At 32.4% G+C, this 27,855-nt stretch overlaps 4 protein-coding genes across 4 annotated transcripts; 1 reads left to right on the top strand and 3 right to left on the bottom strand.

Moving 5' to 3' along the window:
• Positions 1 to 8,824: 8,824 nt before the first annotated feature.
• On the top strand, positions 8,825 to 9,461 carry HELRODRAFT_169006 (hypothetical protein; the record flags this gene model as incomplete). Its single annotated transcript, XM_009014843.1, has 2 exons — positions 8,825 to 8,859; positions 9,113 to 9,461. The coding sequence occupies 2 exons, from the start codon at positions 8,825 to 8,827 to the stop codon at positions 9,459 to 9,461; spliced, it is 384 nt and encodes a 127-aa protein (XP_009013091.1).
• A 1,970-nt stretch (positions 9,462 to 11,431) lies between these two features.
• HELRODRAFT_169005 (hypothetical protein) lies at positions 11,432 to 14,162 on the bottom strand (the record flags this gene model as incomplete). The annotated part of the gene is made up of 5 exons (XM_009014842.1): positions 11,432 to 11,713; positions 11,864 to 12,037; positions 12,308 to 13,012; positions 13,377 to 13,600; positions 14,084 to 14,162. The coding sequence occupies 5 exons, from the start codon at positions 14,160 to 14,162 to the stop codon at positions 11,432 to 11,434; spliced, it is 1,464 nt and encodes a 487-aa protein (XP_009013090.1).
• A 712-nt stretch (positions 14,163 to 14,874) lies between these two features.
• HELRODRAFT_169004 (hypothetical protein) lies at positions 14,875 to 16,047 on the bottom strand (the record flags this gene model as incomplete). The annotated part of the gene is made up of 3 exons (XM_009014841.1): positions 14,875 to 14,997; positions 15,651 to 15,667; positions 15,843 to 16,047. 3 exons carry the CDS (start codon positions 16,045 to 16,047, stop codon positions 14,875 to 14,877), a joined length of 345 nt encoding a protein of 114 aa, XP_009013089.1.
• A 1,568-nt stretch (positions 16,048 to 17,615) lies between these two features.
• HELRODRAFT_169003 (hypothetical protein) lies at positions 17,616 to 22,304 on the bottom strand (the record flags this gene model as incomplete). Its single annotated transcript, XM_009014840.1, has 4 exons — positions 17,616 to 17,813; positions 18,236 to 18,608; positions 20,132 to 20,699; positions 22,298 to 22,304. 4 exons carry the CDS (start codon positions 22,302 to 22,304, stop codon positions 17,616 to 17,618), a joined length of 1,146 nt encoding a protein of 381 aa, XP_009013088.1.
• Positions 22,305 to 27,855: the final 5,551 nt, after the last annotated feature.

Here is a 27,855-nt window from a genome sequence, read left to right as displayed (position 1 = left end):
ACTCATCTCAATCCCTAACTTACCTATGAATTAAATTAAGTCCGGTAAAGATAATAGAAAGTTGAAGAGAAACATAACAACGACACCGAATGAATGGATGTTGTGTATGTGTGTGTTGTATTGATGTATGTGCGTAAATATGTGTGCGCGTGTACTCTCCAGACACTCCTTATTGTCATCTTCGAATTGTCATCGGAACGATCATCATGAGACCATCATCTGAAACGTGCTGACGCCCACCACAACCCGCCTCTCAGCATTCTGTAGACAAATTTTTTTATTAGCGTAGCAGTAAATGAATGTTAGAATCTTAGAAGAAAAAAATTATAAAATAAAAATAGTGGCAATTAAATAATATTTTAAAATAATAAAGAGAGTAAAATGTAAAAAAACCTTACTTTCGTCTATTCGACAAAGGCAGAATGTTGAATGGCTGAGTGAATGAATTAATTAATTAAGTAATCAATCAAATGATTCAATGATTAATAATAATTAATTAATGGAAAAATAATTTGAAAGATTGAGTGATAAAATGAATGAATGAATGAATGAACGAACGAACGAACGAACGAATAAATGAGAAAAATTAAAAGACGAAACTAAACCTTACTTCAAAAATCGTCGTTACTGTACTCCGTTGCACCGACCACCATCATCTGGTCGGCACACAAGATGTCATCCGAACTTCAGAGTGTCAGTCGAACAGCCAACGAGCTGATTCTTCCTACACCACCATCATCAAATGTAAATCATCATGAGACCACCATCGGAAACGTGCTGACTCCCACCTCTGCCCACCTCTCATCATTCTGTAGATAAAATTTTTTTATTAGCGTAGTAGTAAATGAATGTTAGAATCTGAAAAGCAAAAATTTTAAAATGAAAATAATGGAAAAATAGTATTTTAAAATAACAAAGAGTAAAATGTAAAAAAAAAACTTACCGTCGTCCATTCGACAAAGGCAGAATGTTGAATGCGGTTCGGTTCCTACGTTGTCCTCCAAAACTGGTGCAAGTCCCCCGAGAAACACAGCCCGTGGAATGGAGAAAGATAAAGAGAAGATTCTCATCAGAAAGCTTAGCGGTGCCTGCATCTCAAATTGCTTAATAAAAATAATCCTATCTACCTATTCAATTACCTTATCTATATTAAATTGTTAATGGTACGATAGTCGAAAGTCCCCCTTCATTCTCCCTCCTTGCACAGAGGTTCACCGACAGCCAGGGCACCGGATAGAAAACCATTGCCGTGCGGATAGTAGACTATTGCCGTGCGGATAGTAAACCATTTGCCGTCCGGAAGCCGTGCGGGTAGTAGACTATGGCCCTGCCGCATAGTAAATCATTACAGTGCAGATGGTAAACCATTGCCGTCCGGATAGTAAACCATTGCCGGTTCACCACTGGCCACCAAGGCTTACCTCTGACATCAGACTTCGAAATTCAGAGTCTTTCGGCTATCGTACCCTCAACTTACCTATTCAATACAATTAAGCCCTAGCTTACCTAAAATTACAAAACTCAAGAGCCCAATTCATTTGCCAATCGGCACCCAACCCACCACCTACGTAATGCCTTGGGCTCCAACTTAGTAATAATAATATAAAACTTAAACCCTAAATCTATTAATGAGTATGTTACAACGTAGCCTTAACTTGCCTATTCATTACATTACGGCACTAGCTTACCTAAAATTACAAAACTCAAGAGCCCAATTCATTGGCCTTTCGGCACCCACCCCACCACCTACGTAATGCCTTGGGCTCCAACATAATAATAATAATGTAGAACTTAAAATTAATCTACCTATCGATACACTTACAGCGTTTTAATTTACATTACAAGATTGTTCCTAGAATTAAATTATTGCCCTTAACTACCTATGAAATAAAATTACTCTCAACCTTAGTTATAATAAATTAGAATGTGTAATGAAAATAAAATTACTCTCAAATACTAACATATGTGTTTATGTATGTATTTGTGTATGTGTGTAATACGCTGATGCGTGTAATGTGGGTGCAAGAAAAAAATAGAAACGATAAACTTACGCGCCTACCTATTCAAATACATTAGTGTTGGATGCTTCCTATATATCCTACCTACAATTAAAATTATGCCTATCTAACCTACCTATATAGCTACTTAATGTAATTGTGTGTGCGTGTGAGCATTCTTACTTAATGTTAAATTACAGAGAAAAGAAAATAAAACGTATCCCAGCCAGGCGTGTATTCTTTGCCACTGAATGAATCAACGTAGCCTGACATCTTCGCTGATGAACTCCTCTGGAAGCTTCAACCTGAATGAAATGAATAATATGAAAAAATCTCATTTATTTAATTAATTTAAATGAAAATAGAGAAACGAGCCGCGGTGAAACCCGCCAGCCAGAAAAGCCAGCCAACTGGCAAAAAAGGAACCGCAAAGAAACCGTAAAACGAACCCCAGCAAGGCGTGCATTTTTTGCCACTGAATGAACGAACGTTCAAAACCATTCTGATCATCCACGATGAACTCCTCTGGAAGCTTCAACCTGGATGAATGAACCTGAATGAACCTAAATGAATGGAAAAATCTTATTTAATTAATTAAAATGAAAATAGAGAAACGCAAAGAAATCGACCGGTCGGCAAAGAAAAGAAACTCAAAGAAAGGTATCTATATAGGATTTATGCTCTATATAACTCTATATAACTCTATATAACTCTATATAACTCTATATAACTCTATATAACTCTATATAACTCTATATAACTCTATATAACTCTATATAACTCTATATAACTCTATATAACTCTATATAACTCTATATAACTCTATATAACTCTATATAACTCTATATAACTCTATATAACTCTATATAACTCTATATAACTCTATATAACTCTATATAACTCTATATAACTCTATATAACTCTATATAACTCTATATAACTCTATATAACTCTATATAACTCTATATAACTCTATATAACTCTATATAACTCTATATAACTCTATATAACTCTATATAACTCTATATAACTCTATATAACTCTATATAACTCTATATAACTCTATATAACTCTATATAACTCTATATAACTCTATATAACTCTATATAACTCTATATAACTCTATATAACTCTATATAACTCTATATAACTCTATATAACTCTATATAACTCTATATAACTCTATATAACTCTATATAACTCTATATAACTCTATATAACTCTATATAACTCTATATAACTCTATATAACTCTATATAACTCTATATAACTCTATATAACTCTATATAACTCTATATAACTCTATATAACTCTATATAACTCTATATAACTCTATATAACTCTATATAACTCTATATAACTCTATATAACTCTATATCACCATGCATACTACCACATTCAATCAATAAAAATTCCACTAAAACCAGAAACCACCGCGTACCTGTTATATGTATGGTGTGAAACAAAACAAAATAAAACAAAACAAAAAACACACCACCGAGTAGAGTAAAAGAATAGAAGTCCCTAACCTATCTATGTAACTAAACTACCTTATACCCTAGCCTACCTATATAATAAATTAATTTTTAATCTCACCTACCTATGTTTCATTAACTTAACTCAAAACTCATGAAGAAAGAGAAAAAAGAGTAGAACAGAACATAAAATACTACCACACAAACAAACATGATGTATGTATGTATGTATGAGCAACCGCTATAGAACCAACCTAAAATATAATAAAAATACAACATACAAACACACAAACCACAGACATGCAAACTCTATATAACTCTATATAATAAAATAAATAAAAATAATATAAAAATAAAATAAATGAGATCAGACAGACTGCTTCAAACGAGGCAGAATGCCTGATCTGATTTTCATGTTGTCTCAGCTCCTATTTATACTCGTTTCAACCATATATTCTCATCATTTCAATCAATCACATCAGTAAAAAACTTATTTTAAGTATGTACTACACTATTATACAGTTTTAACCACAATGCTAACCGTACTAAATTGACGCCCTTGAAACTTTCTGATTGGCTGGTTAAATCTGCTATATTGCTTTTTATATAAATATAATCTTATTAAATATTTGTATACTTGGATTCTAGTTACTTTATAATATATATAAATTCATTATAAAAGCAATAGTAATCAGTGCTATATATGTACGCACGCAGTTCAAATTTTTCTGGGAGAATTCAAAATAGTTTCAGACCACACCATGCTTAACATCCGATTCCAAGCCGAGCCAAGCCAAACCGAGCCAAGCCAAGCTGAGCCAATATGCGCAGATTTATAATCGCTTTTATATTAAAATTTTGCTCGCTTTTTATACGAATATCCCAATATAACAAACTCTCCATCCTATTTTAAAAATTGTCATTGATGCTTTTAATCAGTCAGGTCACAATCATCATCATCGACATCGCGGTGAAATCAAATTGAAAATTTTATAAAAATTGTTGATAAAAGAACTAATATAAATATATAGTAAAAAGTTTAAATTTTTCCGAGAGAATTCAAAATAATTTGAGATTACACCCAGAGGCGTCATTTGGGGGGAGGCAGGGGGGCAATTGCCCCCCAATTGCCCCCCAAGAAATCAAAATTCTAAATTGCAAACACTATAAAATAATTATATAAAATTATATAATTTATTATAATTATATATACAAAATATTGTGCTTTTTGAGTTTTTAAATGTCAAGCGCTATACAATTTATTTCATTTGTTCCTACAATAATTCATGTTCTGTTTAAAAAAAACCGTTGTGTTGTTGCCATATTAACTGTCGCGTTCGCTGTTATTAATGTTATTTTGATTTAGCTGGAATACAAATTGTTTCAGTTTCGTTAATAAATTTGATTAAACTACTAATCAATAATAAATGATTAAATTAAATTAATTATCAATGATATAAAAAATATTTTAAATCATCAAGCTGGTAAGTCAAGTAACAATAACTATTTTTTCTGGATATTGTAATAAATTTTATAAAAAGTTTAGATTATATTGTAGAAAGATGTCAGCTGGAAATGAATTACCAAAGAAAAAAATTATACTTATAAATTATAAAAGTGTTAATTTTAAATTCTTTGTAAAAAGCATATATATAGGATATATAATTTAATAATTTTAAAACTTTAAAAATTTTGAAATTTTAAAAACTTTAAAAATGTAAAATTTATTATAATGTTGCACTGACGAGACTAGGTAGTCGAAATAGTACTATATGCATGCATACATGTAGATAATGACATCTTCTGTAAATAGGAATTTTGTTAATAGCATTATCAAATTAAGTTTGGTAGATCGGAGAATTATTCGATCTAAGTTTTGATTTGTTTAAGGTACCAAGAAGTTGGGTGATTTGTTCAGGATCGTTATAGGAGACAAAGATATCATCCACGTATCTGGCGTAGATATTTGGTTTTAAATTTGCATTGTTTTTGAATGTTTCATTCTCCAGCTGTCCTAGGTAAAAACTGGCAAATAGGACGCCAAGGGGGGAACCTTGGGGGAAACCAAGGGAGGAATCAAAACTTAGATTTACCATTGAAAGTGAAAAGGAACAACGTTTACCTTTCCTCGATGTGTTGGTCACCCGTGGCGAAGAACGATTCAAAACCGCGGTCTATGTCAAAGAAACGAATACAGGAATTTGTTTGAATGGACAAAGTGAATGCACTGAACAATTTAAAGACAGCACAATAAAATCATTTGTGAACCGGGCATTCACACACTCTTCCGATATTGAAAATCGCGACGCTGAATTAGAGAGTCACTAACCTGCTTGTAAACAATGGATATAAGACTTACTCTATTGAAAAGATTGTTAAAGGCAAATAACTACACAGCAATAACCTTCCTAGTACCAACAATCAAGATAACGACATCATCTTGTATTACAGAAATCACATGTCAACAACATACAAGGTAGATGAAGTTATTCTTAAACATATCATCAATAAAAATGTCACACCAACCCAAATAGTAAAGTTAAACTCCGAATTTATTACAACAATAAAAAGACGTCTCACCTAATACTGAAAAACAACTGCAGTCCTAGAGATAACTCTGAGTTAAAACGTAATCACGTGATATATGAATTTAATTGCCCCTTTGACGGCTGTGCACGTCAACATGACTCATATATCGGGATTACTACTACCTCACTGACTAGAAGGCTTACGATGCATAAACAGAGTGGTGCTATCAAATCTCATTTGGACTCAACACACTCAATCACAATTAGCCGTGAAATCCTCGACAGCAACACCAAAGTAATATACCAGAACAGCAACTACACGCATCTTAAAATTGCAGAAGCAGTCTTAATTGACATCAATAAACCAAATATAAATATACAACAAAAAATGACAATCTCAACTTTCAACCCGGCGCTTAACCAACAACGAAAACAAAGAAGTAATAAAAACTAGCATATAGTGACAAAGAAGAATATGATGCTATCGATGAAGAAAAGGAGACCGATGAAGATGACCAGCCAATTAAGAAACCTGACACCTAATTCGCATCAAAGTTCAATTTTACAACACCAAAGTTATTTTTTACAACGTCAAAGTTCATCTTGAAAAGTCAATATTTCCCTATATATACAGCAAGGAGCACTGATGATGATTCATTCGGAATCGAAATATGTCCTTATTTGCAGCACGAATTTGAAAAATAAGTTTATTTTGAATTTTAATAAAATAAACGTTCGCCAAAAAACTTTTGTGTGAAAAATCGAAAAAACGAACTACACACATATTAACGCCAAACATTCGGTAGAATTTATAGAATATACATACATACATATATATATATATATATATATATATATATATATATATATATATATATATATATATATATATATATATATATATATATGTTACATGCTAAGTCATAGACCACATAAGTTCGCCCCCACCAACCAAAATCTGAAATGACGCCCCTGCCCCTCCATCAAATTTCACAATTATTAAACATTTCCAAAATTCTGGCTCCACCCCCAAAGATTTCAAGGTCCGCATCGTCTACCGCTTGAAAACGATCAACATCGGGACAGTATCCGTCTTTCCTTTGTTTCGTAAAAATAAACCCACTTTGAAAACTGAGAAGGATCAACCGCCGGACTTTATTCAGGGTTTGGGTCAAAAGCAAGTTTTCCGATTTGATTGTCAGTGAAGACTCCTGACCGGAGTTTGCCGGCATCTTGGAGTGGAGTGGAGTGGATGCTTGTTTGACGGCATCTTGGAGTGGAGTGGATGCTTGGTTGATGTTGAGTCATCAGCAGCCACTTCCTTGGCAGGGTGATTAACGATGGGGAGAAGTTTATTTTTCATCTAGATGTGGGGGTTAAGTCTAAATGATCATTCTTTTGTTGGCATTTCATATTTCATTGATTTTTTTTATTCTTTTGTAATTTTTACTTTATTCTTATCTATATTATTATTTATATTTTATTTGTTTTATTTTGGCAAAAGTTAATAAAAATACATTTGGTTGAACCAAAGTAGATATGAGCGCATGGGCAACGCCAGATTTCACAATTTTTTTTACATGATAAATTTATTTTCCATAGCATCAATAGCATCAATGATGAATTTTTCAGAAAAAACATTAACGACAAAAACAATAGAGATAATGACATCAACAACAACTCAATGAACAATGACATAAAAATAAACAGAAAACCATCAACAACAACAACGGCAAACAAAACCAACATACGTCATTTCACAACTCTAGTAAAATTTTGATTTTTTTTTCAATTCTTTTCAGAAATTTTCATGTCCACCTTAATTATGCATTATGTAGGCACACACACAACACACACTCACATACACACACACTCGTCTGCTGCTACGCTGCTTTCTTTTTAATTTTTATTGCATTATACAGTTTTTTTTTGTTTTTATATTCTTTATTTTTCTATTTTTCAACAAAATTGAAAACACAAATAAAATGTATAAAAATATTTTCAAAAACAAAAAAGCAAAAGTGTTGAGTTGAAGTACATAAGCAAATAATTGTTAAATTATTGAGTTTATTTTCTGCTTTAAAATTATCAAATTCTTATGAAAAGTTTTTGGCTCCATTTTTATGTAAATACATTATTGATTTTGTTTTTATACTTATTTATTTGTTTATTCATTATAGTTTTTCTATATAAATTCAATATTATTGTTGTAAATAAATTTATTTTTTATAAATTTCAAGATTATTTAACGAGTTATTTATTTTATTGGATAACTACTAGAATTAGAATGAAAAATGATTCGACAATCATTTGAAAAAATCGTTTCTTAACAATTATTTCAAGATTTAATTTGACAAAATTTAATATAATTAATAAATTTATGTCATTGAATACATAAAATATGCACATATTTATCATAAATAATAATAAAATTATCATAATTTTAATAATTATAAGATTGATTAATTTAATGGGATATAAATGTGACGAAGAATATGGCACAATGTTAAGGTTACAAACTTGTGTGTGTGTGTGTGTTTGTGCGTGCGTGTTTGTATGTTTGTTTGTGTGTGTGTTTGGTTTTTGTTTATACTGAAATTTGAGTATATTAGTAAATGAACAAACAATTGAAAAATGTCTATAAAATAATGCAGTTACACCCTAGTGAGGGACTGATAAATGGATGAACCTATGTACAGTACATCATTAAAGTTTTGAAATTTAGACACAAAAATAGTTCACTTTAATTATAAAAATATTGTTAATTAACCATCATTTAACATTTTTCTTTATAAAAAATAGTGCATTTTTTTAATTTAAAAAAATGGAAATGAAAAAAAGATGGCACGAAATGATGAAGTAAGTTGGCGGTCACGATCAGTGCATTTGAGACAAAATTATCGGAAAACCACATCGGAACACCAGGTAACAAAATTGCCGGTGAATTGGCATCAGAAGCGCACACCGATCCAATAAAGGACATCCCAATGTCTCACACCGACCTGAAGCCTAAAATAAATAAATTTCTTTACTCAGAGTGGCGAAATAAATGAAATGGAACTAAAACCCATCTCCATCAAATTTATACTGATATTGAAAAAATTGAAAACAGAATTCGTGGCAATCGCTTTACTTTTAGCAAATTATACAACATTCTGTTGGATCACTCTAATTTGACGCACAACTATTTAACAACAAAAACAGAGCCTCCTATGTTTGAACACTGTAGGGACAACCTGACTATCTCACATGTATTTAAATGTGAAAACACTAAAGATAAAAGAACCATGCATTCTGGACATAGCGAGATAAGCGAAAATTTTAAAACTCGGGATAATCAGATGATAATTTTTCTTAAAGAATTGGGCTGTCACGTCAGAATCAAATTCAAGCCAGAAATTATGCTTCGAGTGGCAAGAACAAAAACAAAGAAAAGAAAGAGAAACAAAATTAATAAGTAGGACTTTTCTGAATCGAAGCAGGGCACACCATTGCCCCGTAGCTGATGCACCGTAAAGCTGGAAAACAACAACAACATTTCATTCAATGTAAATTTTTCTGCAAAAATTAAAAAATTGTGGAGGTCTAACCTATCATATTTTTTTACTTATTTTTGGTGATAATACAATAAAATTATATTTTGTTCAGAAGATTTATTAAATATTTTTTAAAAATTGCAATTAAAATAAATTTAGGGTGGCAAAATACAGGTTCAATCCCACAAAATAAATTATTATTGAGAGAGGGACAAAAGTTTCAGCCCTCTACTCCCCTCTAGGTCGGTCCCTACGGTGACGATAGCGTGGATGGACAAGTGGATTGATGATCATTTATTATATATACTGCATCATGTTTATGAAATACGTTTGTACCTTAAGGGTATCAAATGTATGTACATTACAATCAGTCATCGATGAGGTATGGTCGAACGATTCAATGGTTTTACGTTATAAAAGAATATAATAATAACAACGCAATGTTAAAATAATCATTGGTTGTAATTATATAGTTGTAAAATATATATTGTGACAAAAGTTACACACAAAGTTTAAAAATTACATTTTTGTAAAATTATGGCATAAAAAAACTTTATTAACACAGACATTTACATTGTAAACATCAACCAAAAAATTGGATAAACAGGTGAGTGATTTAGGCTGCCTCTTGGAGTACCTGCAATTTTAATGGTAAAGCTTAAAATTAATGAATCATGGCCGGTCAATTTGCCGTGAAGATTTTGCAGTTATATAAAAAGTGATAAATTTTTATCTCAATCTTAATTTGTAACTAAAATTTCATGTGAATAATAATATTTTATTAATAAAAATACACTATACTAAATAAAAGACTAGATCCTATGGAAACGTTGTCAACACTATGAAACATTCGAAAACTTTGAGAAATTTGTGCTAATGGTTAAGTTATGAAAGTCATCTATTTACTGACCAGTGGTCATTTGTTGATCTTGGACACATTTGTCCGTTGTTGTCTTGTAAGATTTCAAACATTGTTTTGTTGAAATGGAGGATGATTAAGATGATGATTGCCCAATTTCGTGTTTGATTGATTTTTTTGTTAGCATACAAACGAAATGATTAACTTTTACAATTTGATTTCATCTTCTAAACAGAAATGTCAAAAAATTTCTAAAAAAAGAGATAAGTTTAAGTAGCAAAACTTCAACAAACGCTGTACGTGATTTGTATTGAGTGCATGCAGTCAACCAGAAATAAAAAATTACTCTGATACATCGTTACGTAAGTGGGTTTAAGTTTTAACAACAGTATATATAGGGATGACCGGCTCAATTGTACCTTATATTGACTTTTACTAAACAAGTAGAGACAATTATTTTTTTTCCAAAAGTGTGCGTATTCAATAGCGGTTATTTAAGCAGACGAAAAGTGATGCGTAACGCTTGGAATAAAGAATTTGTTTGCTCGTCTCAATAAACAACCTTCCAAATGAATAATCGGCTAACTAACCGTTTACACTGTCACATGTACAAATATATCAACAAACAAAACTATTTTGATTATAAATATAGTTTACTTTTAAATAAAATCATAAATAAGTAAGATTAAAATATACGTTGAATTCATTTCTTTACATATGAACGAAACTAGTGGAAAATCTACGTTAATGTTGATCAATGTGTTAACCTACATTCATGAACTTAACAAGTTATAAAGTTACAAAGTTGTGCAACAGAAAGCAGTAACACACAGTGATGCAGTCAGTCACCATCAAAATGCACATAGACGAAAACATTAATCTGTGGAGTCAGATAAAAAATATCCGACTCCGACTCGGGTCTCTCAAAAAATTCCGAACTCGGCAAAATCTCCAACCTACTCCAACTTTAATTAACACAAAAAATGAATGAAGTTATTCATACGTGAATGAATCCATTATGAATGAATTCATTCATTCATACAAACGTCTTCTTGGATTCAAGCCCAATATCCCCAATACTTTTCATCCTGTTGACGTTATTTTTACTTAAATTCGTATCTAAATTGTTGGAGTTAGTGTCACTTTTGCTGAGAGTTCGATTGGTGGATGTCATACTGTTAATGTTATTGATGTTGGTTGCAATGAAATTGCTGTTGAAAGCCATTAAGGGCTGTACGCTGTTGACGTGGATTTTGTTGTTGCTGTTGTTGATGACGTCATTTTTAATGCTGGTGATGTCATTGTTTGACACGTTTAACTGTTGATTATTAGATTTAAATGAAAGATGTTGTTCATGTTGTGGCCGGTGTTGTTGTTGATAATTAAAGAGCTGCGGTAGTGGTTGATGCAGTTGTCGTTGGAGAAGTTGCAGTTGTTGCGGCTGTAAAAGATGTTTTAAGTTTTTTACCTGATTGTCTTGTTTGACTGTTGTCCCTTTTTCATATGTTTCGTTGTAATATTGTTGCTGATGTTGTTGGGCGTGCAATAATTGTGTTTGTTGTTGTTGTTGATCTTGACAACATTGTTGCAAGAGGCTAAATAGATGTTCTTGAAATTTTGTATTTTGCTCCTGCTTATGAGGCTGTGAGTTTATCACATTTTGTAGTAATTTTAATAAAATCTGGTTGTCATCATCTGATTGTGTTGCCGTTTTTTGGTGTGTTTGTTGATGTGTTGGTTGGTGTGTTGGTTGGTGTATTGGTTGGTGTGTTGATTGGTGTGTTGGTTGGTGTGTTGGTTGATGTGTTGGTTGGTATGTTTGCTGTTGAGTCTGTTGGTAATTAGCAGAAATCTCATTCTGAAACGTTGAAAATTGAGATTCTGCATCGGTGACCAACTCCGTTCTACTCACTGGCACGTCAAGAAATCGAACAGATGATGATGATGGTGTTGAGAATGTTGACGACATGAAATGTGACGATGGTGCCAGATGATCTGATGATGAGGATGGTGCAATGTGACGTGACGATGACGTCATATGAGTTGATATTGACGAAAGGTTCTGCGTTATCGATGATGGCGATAGTAAATGTGGGAGTGTGTTGCATTTGGAGTTGACTTGTTTTTGTAAGTTCTTGTAGATGTTGCCGCCATGGTTAATATCATAGCTTTCAGCTGCGCCACAAATGTTGTTGCTATCGGCGTTGTCAACATTGTTGTTAATGTTGTATCTGCTGAATTTGTTGTTAATGTTGTTGTTGAATTTCGTGTTAGCGTTATTGTGAATGTTGTGGCTAATGTTGTTAATGCTACTAATGTTGTTGATGATGTTGATGGCTTTGTTGATGTTTTCATCTACATGAAGGTCGTTGGAAGATGGATCCAGTTTTAGATTTTCTCCTCTTGCACTCACCACTCGTTCCTGATCAATTAGATGTTCACGTGTGTCAAATTTTCTATCAATATTTGCCGGCACGGTAAGAATTCTGTTTGCGCCAAAAAAGTTTTCAATGCTTCTACTACAAACATGGTTGGTGTTATTTTTATTGATGTTGTGGATGAGGTTGGGAAGAACTTCAACGTGGTTGCACAGACGCTTTGAAACTTTTTCACTGACCTGCGCACGTAAAACGGAGCCGTGGAGACGTTTGTTCTTATGACAAGTTCGACAACAACTTGAACAACGTTCACGAAATTTTGTACAACTAAACATCTGCTGTTGCGACTGTTGAGGTTGTTGCTGCTGTTGTTTTTGTTGCTGCTGCTGTTGTTGTCGTGGCGTCTCTTCATTCTTGTTTTCATTTTCTGTAAATTTAACTTTTCGATTCAAAATTGTTCAACTAAATTGATGATTACAAATTCAATAGTTGATAAAAAAATTTTTGTTAGCTTTACAAATGCAAACCAGTAGGCAGCAGCAACTTAAAAATTAACATTTTAGCAAATGATAATTTTTAAATCTGCGTAGAACAAATAAATACATTACCGGTTCGTGAAGCTTTCCTGCGAAGTGTGAAGTAAAACTGGACGGACATGACGCCAGCGATTTCGGCACTAAAGAAGGTGGTGATGAGGAGTTTGAGGGGAGGTCCGTAGTGGAAGACGAAGATGGGAAACTCCTCGTTCAGTTCCGTCTTCGATCTGTTGGCTGCCTCGTCCGTGATGGCCGCTATATAGATGATGATGCCGATGAAAAGGACCAGACCTTGTGTGTGGATTTGTGTGTCTGTGTTGTGTGTAAATGTGTATGTGTGTGTTTGCGTGTGTTTGTGTGTCATTATAAGTGTACCTGATGACAAGTTAAGTATGAGTGTCCGTGCGCTCACGTGTAGTGTGTGTGTATGTTTGTAAATTGTATATGCTTTTTTATATTATTATTCTTTAAAAAATCAGAATCTGACAAATGTTTGTGTGAGAATTTTTTCCTGCAGACTAACATTTCAGTATTAAAATGCAAGTACATTGTTATATGCGCCTTTTTGTTATTATTTCTCTATATGTATTCACGTATTCACATGTATTCGATATGTATGTCTTGAGTGTTGTTGTGTGTGTGTGTTTGTGTGTGTGTATGTGTGTGTCCTTGTATGTGCAAGGCATATGTGCCTGTATGTATGTGTTTGAAAAATGTCACAAAATATGCTTGCGCATGTGTGAAAGTTTAGATGCATGTGTATACAATACAAACTATTATTTCGCAGCAAACAGAAGGAAACCCTGCAAATTTTAATAGCATTATAATTTTCAGATGTTTCATTTCGTGACATTTTTCGTCAAAAAATATTTTAGTTAAAAAAAAATGAGATAAGATAAAAGAGGATCAGACCGTCAAAAACTTCCATCAAACCATGAAATGAGATGTTAAAAAATATTGAAAAATAAGAAACCAAACAACATCACCGAAGCGACAGCAAAAAAACTCAAAAACTTAAAATTCTTTTTGATTTGAAAATTTTGTGAAACTTCGAAAGAGAAATCCAAGCCGAATTAAACAATGAAAGTTTTTCTTAGATTTTTTTATGTTAGATTTTGTTTACATTTGCAATGATGTTGTCGTCTGAATAACGCTGTTGCTTTTGGTCATGTTAGCGTTGGTAGTGATGTCTGTGTTTTCATTTTAATGTTTTTTATGCGTTTTCAAAAATATGTTGACAACATGTTAATTCGTTTCTTTGTAAATATTTTTTATTTTCAACCTGAATTAAGAACATCAATTTCTTTTCAATACAATTAAATTAAATGAATATTTTAAAGAATTGTTCGTTATCTCGAAAAGTTATCGTACCAGATGAACAACGCAAGCAGTTCTGCAGAATTCTTTAATAACTGCATATCAGAGGGTCTTACTTTTAAATGTCTGTTTTTTATTGTTCATCTTACATGCTTACATGCTCTTAATTAATCCACCGTGCCACAAAGGCTGTACTACCTACATCACACGACACACATACACATTACGTAGGCACGCCAAGCTTCCAATCATACACATATGATGGTCGAGTTTTGAACAGGCAGCATTCGAACCATGCCATCCCGTGATAGCAGCTCGAGACGTAGCACTTCTACTAACTGAGCTAACTCTATGACGCTGCGAATGCATGGCTGTGAATATGTGTTTGTGAATCTATGTATGTGAATGTATGTTTGTGGTGTATGTATATGAATGTATGTGGATGCATGTTTGCATGTTGTATGTCCATAAGCCCTTGTTGATGTACACGCCCACATGCATTCCTCCTACTCTCTTCTCGATATTTTTACTGCCTTGTAAAAGATGCTTCCTTCCAAATTGGATTATTGATATTATGTCTTCTTTTGCTCACGTTGGTTTGTTTTTTTGTTTCATTTTTATTTTTAAAAATATTTCATGCTTGACATTGGAAAATAATTGATAGAAGCTAATAATAGATATCCGAATGAGAAGTAGGAATTCGTCCTGGAGGCTCACACAACAGCATGTTTTAAATCTGTTTCCAGAACTGTAACCACTTTAATTCACACCATCACATCAACAAAAAATTTTTTGTCCACTGTATAAAAATGATTGCAACTAGTTAGACTGGTCGAACAAAAAAGGTTTCGCCGATTTTTGTTAAACTTCCAAATAACAAACTCGCAGCAGCTTACTAAACTAGACCGCTACAAACAATTAAATTGATATTTGAATTTCAAGAACATATTTATAAAATTTTCACAAGGTGACCTCAAGTAAAAATAGACAATTTTTTTTATTAAACAACAGCTTAATAACTAACCCTGGCTCCAAACTTAACTGTAATATAATATAATACAACAATAATGAGCCAGTATGATAATAAATATGCACAGTTCATATCACCATAGATAGACAAATAAGTAAACAATCACAACTTAACCCATTTTTCAGCCAGCCAACAGTTTTTCGTCTCACTAAAACACCCTAAACCACATAAAAAAAGGAAACTAACCAGATACCGCGTGCATCGTGCCGATGTATACGAAGAACTTGACCCTACAACGGATGTGGAAGGTGAAGATCGTGTAGAGGCAGAGCGCATGTCCAACCATCAGCATGATGAAGCAGCCGAGAGGAAACAAGATGGCTTTCCTCAAAGACACTGAATAATTCAATGACGCTGAATAAATTGAAGACACTGAATAATTCAAAGACATTGAATAAATTAAAGGTACTAAATAATTTAAAGACGCTGAATAAATTAGAAATACTGAATAATAAAAAGATACTGAGTGATTCAAAGACACAGAATAAATTAAAGATACTGAATAATTTAAAGACGATGAATAAATTAGAAATACTCAATAATAAAAAGATACTGAATGATTCAAAGACACTGAAAATGTTAAAGATACTCGACAATATTAAAGATACTAAAAAATTTAACGATGCTGAAATTGACCGAGTTTATACTGAGTAATTTTTTAAATGGGAAGAACTAAAGATTCTAAAAAACTTTAGAAACTAAACAATCCGAAAACACTGAATAATTCAAAGGTTCTAAATAACGCAAAGACATTGAATAATTCAAAGATTCTAAATAACGCCAAGACACTGAATAGTTTTAATGTAGTAACCTATTTGAGATGTTAAAATGTATAAAGTGATCTCTACAAATAAATCATGGCCTATATTTCATCTTTTTTATCTTTTTTAATAAAAGTTTGACAAGTACATTTTAAAAAAATGTAATTAACAATTACAACAAAGTAGGTAATCACGCGAATGTAATATAAGAGTTATTAAACATATTAAAAACAAAGGGTTAATCAAATTATTATTTTGGTAAAACTATCTTCAATAAACACCTTCAATAACAAAATAAAAAAAACTTAAACAAACATTAACCAGTCAAAAAATTAAAACCTAAATATTAATAACTAAATTAATCTAAATTAGGCTAAATACATCAAAAAAACACATCAAATAACAGTGCAATCACGTCAACTAATCTCAGCAAATGTAAGCATTTTAAAAGAAACAAGTCACATTAACAACTAATCCATCTTCGTAACGTATAGAAAATTTTCATTTCATTTAGACTCATCCAATATTTAAGAACTCTTTAACTAACATAAAATGACATACAAATAGATAATTAGAAAAATTAAAGGCATTTGGTTATATTTAGCTAAGGACAAATCGAACACAAAACAGAGGCGACAATTTCGGACAACTAAATTACAAAAACTACCCGCAAACGCAAATAGCAAATCGACAAAAATTTAATGAAATTAACAAATATTCATCGCAACAACAATCACCCGCTGCGACAAATACGAACAGCATCAACAACCACAGTAACAACAACAGCAACTAAAAATAATAATAATAATAATAAAAACAACAACAACAACAAACACCTTCTACAACAATGCAACATATGTAAATAACAACATCTTCAACAGTAAACAAAAATAACAACAACAACCAAAACAAATATATAAAACAAATGCGTGAATAAGAACAACAGCAGGCAGTCAAGAAACAATTAACATCGCGTGGATGAATGCACATTCTCACTAATTCTTCTGCGAAACACATGCCGACGGCAAAATACAACCAAATATCATTGTACTATTAAGTATCATTGTGCTATTAAGTATCATTGTACTATCAAGTATCATTGTACTATTAAGTATCATTGTACTATTAAGTGTCCGTACTTAACCACCATTGCAGAAATTTAATCTCATTGGCAAACAAAAAAAGAAGTCAGATGACGTCACATTAACGTCACCATCGTGTCTGGGCAGACGCAACGAACATCATGATCTTTAGCTGCTGTACTTCTGATAGCTATACGGCTACTATCATCGTTATCTTCATTATCATTGGCATCATCATCATCTTCTTCCTCCTCGTCATCTTCTTCTTCTTTTTTGTTATCATCATTTTCTTTTTCCTTTTTCTTCTTCCTCTTCTTCATCATCATCGTCGTCGCCATCATCATCATGATTACTTCTGTCCTGTTAAATGCTTCAGCAAACGTGTAGTGTTTGTATTGTTGTTGATGTTGTATTCATGTTTTTGCAGTAGGTCATGCAGTTGTTTTAATGTTGATGATGTTGTTGTTGTTGATTTTGTTGATGTTGATGTTGTTGTTGATGATTTTGTTGTTGTTGTTGCTGCTGCTGCTATTGATGTTGTTGTTGTTTTGTTGTTGTTGTAACAAAGATGCAACTAATGTGAAGGATGCCGTAATGATGTTTCTAATGATAATGTGCTTGTAATGTGAGACGTAATGTCTGCTATTGTTTCATTTGTTTTGTTCTGATTGATGTTTTAAAACGTGAAAAAAAATTATTTTTTTTAGTTTTATTTTTTATTCATAATTTTTCATACATTTTTTATTTTCTTATTCTGCATTTTTACTCTTAAACGGAGATATTTCAAAATCTTCAATATTTTTTTAATTGAAATTTGATGCATTGGCGTTTTGACGTCACTGCATTCGTCAGAGGCTGGTTTTTGGAGAGTAGAACAAAAAAAAAATTTTGCTGTGGTTTTGTTGTTGCAGCTATTGTCGTTGCTGTCGTTGTTGTTTTTGTTGTTGTTGTTGTTGTGGAGATTGAGGTTGTGATTCTTGTTGAAGTTGTTGTTAAGGTTGTTGTTGTGATTGTTGTTGAGGTTGTTGTTGTGGTTGTTGTGGAGGTTGAGGTTGTGATTCTTGTTGAAGTTGTTGTTAAGGTTGTTGTTGTGATTGTTGTTGAGGTTGCTGTTGTTGTTGTGGTTGTTGTTATTTTTGTTGTGTTGTGGTTGATTTTGTTTTGATTACTAATGTTGTTGTTTTTGTTGTTATTGCTCTTCCGATGTTTTTAGCCCCTATTTTCTGATATACTTCACAGCATTTTCTTAACAATTAACTTTAATCATTTTTTTACTTGCTGACATTATAAAACAGCAATTTACTTTTAAGCAATCCAATCGACATTATTTCGCCCTGACAGAGAGAACTTAATAAAAAAATTCAATCATTTTTTTAAAAAAACAATTTTCAAATTGAGGAGAAATTGCCTTATAAACTGGACCAACAACAGAGCATAGGAACTCTACACTGGCAACAAAATAACAAAAAAATACTGCAAAATTAACAAAATACCAAAAAAGATTTATTGCAAAACAAACTAAATAGCCAGAAAATTCCTGCAAAACAAACAGAAAAACCAAATATAGTTAGTGTACAGCAGGAATATTTAACACAGTCACACCACATCATGCGCAAGTTAATAAGTTTCACGAACGTAGGATTGAGTCCGTAGATGCAAGACCATCCCTCTCGGTGAAGATGAAGTAGTTGATGGCTGAACAATTATTGTAGGCTAGAGAGGGCTGGCCATCCTGGCTATCAGCGTTTGTCGGGTCATTCCACATACCTGTTTTGTATGTGTATGTGTGTTTGTGTTGTGTGTGTTTGTGTGTGTGTGCATGTATTACGTATGCGTGTATGTGTGTGTGTGTGTATGTATGTATGCTTGTGTGTATATATGTGTATGTATGTGTGTGTGTGTATGTATGTATGCTGTGTGTGTATGCTTGGGTGTATATGTGTATATGTATGTGTGCATGCGTTTATGTGTAAATTCGCAGAGACAAAATGTGAAAGTATAGGTAGATTAACAAAAAAAAGGTTTTTTGTTGTAATTTTTAAAATAATGATGATAATGGTGGTGATGAGGGTGATGGTGATGATTAGGATGGAAAAAATGATGAGAAATGGAAATAAAATAACACTGATGATGATGTTGGTGGTGATGTGGTGATAATATGCTACTCTAATTAATGTAAAACGCCATTACATCATTATCAACAACAAGATAATCGTGCCCAGTTAACAATGTGGTGATCATCATCGTTGTCGTCATCAGCATCATCAACAATAACAACAACAATGAATAAGCAAACAATGGTTTACTTGAAGACATTTTTATATATTACCAAATGGGAAATAAAAAACATTTTTTTTCTCAAATTGAATTGTTCCCCTCTTAATTAAATTGATGAAAATTAATTTTACTTGAATTACAATTTTTTTTGTTATCGTCGTCATCATCGTCTTCGTCGTCATCATTACATCATCATCACATCATCATCGTTATTATTGTTGTTGTTGTCGTTGTTGTTATTGTTGTTGTTAAAAATATTTTCTTCCACCACTATTGTCATCATCTAATCAAAATCACTATCATTATCACTATAATCATCGTCACAATCATCATAATTTTTCATTACACTAATTACATCTGCTGCAAATCATCACTACCGTCACTACCGTCACCATCATCATCATCATCTTTGTCACCATCTTCATCACCATCTTCTTCATCCTCATCATTATTTTCTTTTTCCTCTTCTTCTTTTTTTTCATCATCATCTCCATCTTCTTCATCCTCATCTTTTTCATCCTCATCTTTTTCATCTTCTTCATCATCGTCATCATCATCGTCTTCTTCTTCATCATCGTCATCATCATCGTCTTCTTCTTCATCTACATCATTTTCTTCACCATCATCTTTTTCGTCATCGTCATCTTCAATATCTTCATCTTCATCATCATCATCTTCAACATCTTCATCATCATCATATTCTTCATCATCTTCATATTCTTCATCATCATCAACTTCATCTTCAACATCTTCATCATCATCATATTCTTCATCATCTTCATATTCTTCATCATCATCAACTTCTTTTTCAACATCTTCATCATCATCTTCTTCATCATCATCATCTTCCTCACCATCATCATCATTTTCTTCATCATCATCAACTTTTTCTTCATCTCTAACGTCATATCTCCAGTTAATGCCTTGCAACCATCAAAAAATGGAAAATAAATGGAATCAAATTTTTTTAAAATATTAGTTTCAACTTCAAATTATTACATAATATTATATGTAATAATTAATTAGTGTTCAATCATTACTAATTTATAATTAATTAGTAAATGTTGTTATTTGGTAACTTTTTTAGAAGGACTTGAAATTAATTTCAACTAATATTTTAATAAAATGACATCTAAAAGATTTGCAATAATTAAAGTGTGTGCGTGTGTTCTTGTGTGCGTGTTCGCGTGTTCGTGTGTGTTTGCGTGTGTGTGTTTGCGTGTGTGTGTTCGCATGTGTGTGTGTGTGTGTGTGCATGTGTGTTTATGGTGTGTATGCACATTTGTAAAGTGTTGTACGACTTATTGCTTAAAACAAAATGGTGTAAAATTTAGAATGATCAATACTAATCAATCAAAGATAGCATAGAAAGATTAGTAATAAGTAGTACATACAGTACAGTAGTAAGTAGTACATACACACATCCCATATATGCTAGGCCAACTTTGCTAGCAACATCAGCACCGACAAACAACACTAACTCGAAATATTTTCACCGAACAATTGAATTCAACATGGTAATCAATCATCCAATACGGTCGAGGGACGGACACGTGTTTCACAGACAATTGTACACAAAAAATATTATTTTTTTGTTACTTTACGCATGAGTTCACTTTTAAACGATTGAATTTGGACGCAAGTATAATCACTTTCACATTACATCAAATATTTGTAATATATTTTTGTGAAAAATTTTTGTAAAAATTAACATAAAAGTATTTAAATATAATGAAGCTGCTATCATCTAAAAACAACATAAAAATACACACACACATACGTAGGTACATTCACACATACACACACACACACATGCGTAAATACATTCACACATACACACACGCATGTCATTGTATTGACACACCCAGATGTCAATAAAATGTTTGGAAAACATACTTAGGTAAATTTACACATACACAAACACACACATCTTTCATGCACACATGCACACACATGCGTAGGTATATTCCCACATACACACACACAAATACACACATACGAAGGTAAATTTACACATACACAAACACACACATCTTTCATGCACACTTGAACACGCACACGCAATTAGACGTCCACTTAAATAAACTTGAGCTTGCTGAATTTAAACTTTATGACATCCACGCAAGCTGATGACATCGACACGATTCTCAGAAAAGTTAACGAATGTTAGTTCGTGTGTGTGTGTGTGTGTGTGCGGTGTGTGTGGTGTGTGTGATGTGGACGTGTGTGTGGTGTGTGTGTGTGGTGTGTGTGTGTGCGCGCATGCAAATGTATATATACGTGTGTGGATAGATGTCTGTCTATCTGCTTCTCTGTCCGTTTGCATATGAGTAGATGTAAATTATACAAAAGTTTTTCAAGAGTAACGAGTTTTCACGGTATGTTGTTCGCATGTATTCTTTTATTTATGTGTGGTGAATTGTAAGTGTATGTGCATATTTGTGTGCATATTTGTGTGCCTAATTGTGTGCATATTTGTGTGTATATTTGTGTGTATATTAAAAATCTATTTTGGGTACACCATCCATTGCGCGCGTATCTTTTTGAAGACGTTATCTAGAAAGTAGTTGCTGTGAAGTAACGAGCAGATCTGCGAAGTGCAAAGTTGGACACACGTAAGCAATATTATTTATGCATTGCACGCATACACGCATACACACACACATACACACACACTCACACACACACATATAATGTATGAGCGTGATTTGTATGTGGACCAAGCAGAAAAGCAGTCTGGAGTGTTGAAAACATTTGAATATTTTATTCACTTTGCTTGGCTGTGCGTGTCTAAATCAGGAGCTTTTTGTGTGGTTGCGTGAAATGGCTGTTTGGAAGGTTGGATGGATGCCTTGCTGCTGTACAAACACATCTTACTTACTCTTAATAGGTACGTAACTGTTACATTTTACATCAATCTTAAACATATTAAATTTTTATTTATATTATTTTCATTATTATTTATTTGTTTTTTCAAAATCCACAAATTGCAAATTATAGAATTAAGAAAATGAAAATGTGGATTAAGGGGGAGCAGATGAGACATGAATGTCTTGTAAAGGCCATCGTGAAAATAGAAAATTAATATTACAAGCCTGTGAAAATAATTGCAAAGTAAAAGTGTCAATTTCTACCTTTACCCCATTTCAATTCCTTACTTATTTAATTAATATTATCAACTTCACTATGAAAAAATGTTGTATTAACCTCAATGTTTTATCTGAATATAACACTTCCATAAAATTGTACGAACCTCCTTAATTGCATTTTCGACTTTGTCTCAATAAACTATCAATAAATATTTTGTGGAGTTGTCCTCATTGTGATTATTATGGATATTATTATTACATTTTAATATTAACATTATTATTATTTAAAAAAAAAATGAAGGCAGCTGGCTGGCTGGCTGTTTGAATATCGATCTATTGAGCTTTGTTCATTGTTTAACATGATGACGACGATGATGGTGATGATAAGTGGTTATGATGGTAATGATGACGATAATGATGATGATGAATATGTTTCATCATCATCATGATGATGGTAGTGATGGCGATGATGATGATTGCGATGATGATGATGATGATGAAGATGACAACAAAAATGAGGAAGATGATGATTTTGCTGGTGATAATGAATACGACTAGGATAACGATGGTAGCAACGATATTAATGATGACAAACTGATTAAAATGAAAATGCCAAAACAATGCCTAGGCCCTTTAATGCCGTATCTGTAAGAATTGAAAGTACACTCGCCCACCCTTAATATATGTTAATTAGTATGATAGCAGACTTATAATATAATATATATAATAAAAATTAATATATTTAATATATATATATATATATATATATATAAAGACGTATAATATATTATCAACAATTATATTTTCTTTATTATTTTTCCTTTAATTTTATAGTATATTATATTTTATATCTCTCAACTTTCAATCTATTATACTGTTAGTAATTATTATTTTTGTTCTCATTACCGTATGTATTCATTTTATACTTCCATTTCATCATAGTATTTCATCATATTACCATATAAACTTACTTAACAGTTTCACTTTCCCTGCATGTCTTCACCAATATTTTCTCTACATTATTTTATTTTACCCCCCACTAGATGCATCTTATCAGTTCTATACTCATAATTTTGCTTCCAATTTTCATCGCTCTATGCCTTGCATGTTGTTACTTCATCTGCATTTGACAGGGTTTGAATTTTAGGAGAAAAATTAAATGATGAACTAACTTGATCACCATCGTTTGAGGCTGTATGAAGATGACCGTTATGGGTGAAAAAATCACAGGGATGATCGCATTTGCAATGATGATGGTGTTACCGATTAGATTTATGGTGATAAAATGTGACGACAAAATGATAACGCTGATGGTGATTAAGATGAAGAGAATTTTAATTAGTCCGGTTTTAATTTTTCAATTGACAACGTAGACAGCCGCATAACATGTCAACAAAAGAAAATTTTGAGAACGAAATAAAAAAAATATGGAATAATGTTTTAAATTGAAAAAAATTTATTTTTCAATTTCGAAAAAAAATTCCTGTCTTCTGATCATTTTTATCCACTCATTCTTAAAAAAATTCATTGAAAGACGTTTTCTTAATGAAGTTTCATGTTAAAAAATTAGTCATGTGACATCACGTTTCCTGATGGATAGATAGTAAGCCGTTGTTGTTTAGTCATCTTTATCATTACATTCATCGTCGTTATCACCTATCGTCATCATCGTCCTCTTGTTCTACGACCATTCATTTTAATATGCAATATTCATTGATAAATACTTTAAAAAATAATTTGTAGTTGAAAAACTCGCTACGAAACATTTTGTCGACAATGTCTGAACGAATAGAATGATACTAATTCTTAGTTAAAGGTTGGTATCACTCTTCACAAAAATGCTGTCTTCTGTGTGCGTGTGTGTGTATTTGCGTGTATATGTGTATGTGTGTTCGTGCATCTGTGTGTGAGTGTGTGTGTTTGTGTGTGTACGAATGTTTGTATTTGTAATTATGCTTGTAAACGATTTTTTGTGTACACACATAATACATACATAATACATACGTAATACTTACACATGATACGTACTTTATACATAAATACTACATACATACATGCATACACGCACAAACACACACACACAGACACACGGTGTAGAATTAATTTTAAAATAGTCCTTCTTGATGAATGTTTGCTGGAAACGCGCGCGGATCAACATGGGATTGAACAGGGAAGGAGATAGTGGAATGAACGTTTCTTCCCTATCCCACATTGCCTGGAAATAAATTGCTACATGGAAGAAGAAGTTGTAATAAGAAAGGTCTTGCTGTTGCAAATGTTTCTAATCAGTGGAGGAAATAGTAGAAATAGTATCTGCGTGCTTTAGAGAGAGTTTAAACAAATAAAATAAATAACTTTTTTCTCAAAATTTTTTACGATAAAAATAAAAAACCCGTAGTATTGACTTTAGGACTAATTTTTAATTTTCCAGAAATGATAAAATAAAATAAAAAGATTTGATTAATCTAGTAGCCGTGAGGACGATGAATGTAAGGATGATAAGCCACATTATAATTACAGAACAGTGATAACTTTGTTGAGGCTGGTGAAGATGTTGTTATGGCAATGATGGAAGAAGTGATGATGACGATGACGAAGATGATGATGATTATGATGACAAAGACGATGATGATTATGATACTAATGATGATGATAAAGATAGTGATGGTGGGATAAATGATGATGCTGATAACAAAATGAAAGTTTTTGAAAAAATGCCTCATATTTCATCCGTCCATTATTATTATCATCAATTGAATGCATGATGCAGTGATGATTATTACGATGACCGTTATGTAGAAACCAATTGTGCAGGCAAATATCAAATGATAAATGAATGATGATGTGTAAACGAATGACTGACTGACTGAATGAATGAATGAGTGAATGAGTGAGTGAGTGAGTGAGTGAGTGAGTGAGTGGGTGAGTGAGTGGGTGGGTGAGTGAATGAATGAATGAATGAATTAGTGAATGAATGAATGAACGAACGAACGAACGAACGAACGAATAAATGAATGAAAGATTGATCGAAAACCGAATGAACAAAGGAATGAACGATGGATAAAATGAATAAGGATGAATGAATGATGATGATGAACTGCACGTGCGTTTCAACGGTGGTGGCTCACTCAATGTGATGAATAATGAATGATGGTGCGAATGCTTACCGCCATAATCATCATCTCCTTTCGCCTCCCCATTCGTTAGTGTCACCGCACTAACTATTACTGTTACTATTATTATATTATTTAATTATTATTAATTATTATAATAATTATTAGTATTAGTATTGCTATTATAGTCTTTTCGACAAATTATTTAAGAAAAAATTTGAAATTATTTGGGAAAATATTCAAAAATGATGCATGAATACGATCATTTTACATCGAGCTATTACTACTACAACTACTGCTGCTGCGGCTGTTACTACTGCTACTGCTACTACTACTACTTATAATAATAGTAATAATAACAATAATAATAATAATTAATAATAATGGTAACGACTTTTATTTCAACCCTATGAACAATTGAACATACAATGGAAATATAATGTTAAATAATAAATGTATGTATTAATGTTAAAAGTATTCATCAATGTTCATCATTTATATGGGAGGGCAAGAATGATATAATTAAGATTTGAAATTAATGTGTTTATGAAAATGAAAAACACAAGGATCGCTCATTTTAAATTCTTCCTGTTTCTACAACTTTTAAACATTCTAATCCAAGTTTGAATACAGATCATGATCGTAAAATTTTAATTTGGAAAAATAAATTGACAATAAGACTGCAGAGGAAAATGTATCAGACGCATGTTTCAAATTCATCAACACCATCATCTGGCAGAAGATAGCAGCTGACATCCACTTGGCCATCCACCTCAGTTTCTCCACCATCCATATTCCCACTTGGCTCCGTCCTCACGATTTACACCTCATAATCCCTCCTTCTGAAATTCACTGTCACCGAAATATTCTTCCCTGATGAATTTTTTGGCAACATTAAAAATTTTCAAACTTCAAGCTTTAATTTCCTTAAAACCTTTTTCATTCGAATTTTCTTGATGCATTCATCAAGTATTTCTACCAAGGCAGAGGTCTCATCGCAGTTTTCTCTTTTCCGTTTTTACGATTGTGTGCCTTGAGCAGACGAACAACTTTTCAACAATGTCGGAAATTTGAAAGCTCTTCCACAAATGTAACAGTAACAGGGGCGAGGTTTCTCTTGAGAACCAATTTTCAAATAATAGCTTTTGAGCATGGATCTGTGAGCACAGGTATTGCATAAATACAATTGCGGTATTTGATTTTATCACCAACGTCATGTTCTCTCTGCAAATAATTTTTCTACTAGTGGAAACTTTCAAATATTTTAAAAAACCCTTTACAACAACAACATCAACAATCACTTCTAACTAAACACGCAAACACTCAAATTGACAAACGCATCAACATTTGTTCACGACAATAAAATTAGCCGCAAATGAAAACAAACAAAATTTCAAAAAACACCACAAACATATACATTTATATTTTTCATGTAAAAAATACACACACACACACACACACACACTTCCAAACACAGATGGAAACGCACACAAACAGGCACTCTTAGACAACCAAAGACACTTGCTTACAATCGTGCGCACTTTCTTTTCCGTATTGAACACCGAGCATCCGACGCAAGCGAAACTGCGTAGGAGTTCAGAAAAACATTTTTGGTATGTTTGTGTGAGTGTTTGTTTGTTTTTGTATGTTTGTATCTGTGTTTGTTTGTATAAGTATTTGTATAATTGTATGATTCTGTGAGTGTTTGTATGTTCGTATGTTTGCGTTTATATTGTTACCTCCTAAAGAGCCTGATTGCACCTTAAAATATGTACAGTATATTTATGGGCTCATATGTCCGTACAAAGTTGTGTGTAAGTGTGTTTTTGGGGATGAAAAAACAGAATAGAGATATATAGATAGATAGATAAAGAAGA

Source organism: Helobdella robusta, assembly GCF_000326865.2.
Source record: "Helobdella robusta unplaced genomic scaffold HELROscaffold_14, whole genome shotgun sequence".
Taxonomy (NCBI): Eukaryota; Metazoa; Annelida; class Clitellata; order Rhynchobdellida; family Glossiphoniidae; genus Helobdella; species Helobdella robusta.
This window is presented reverse-complemented; position numbering and strand designations above follow the sequence as displayed.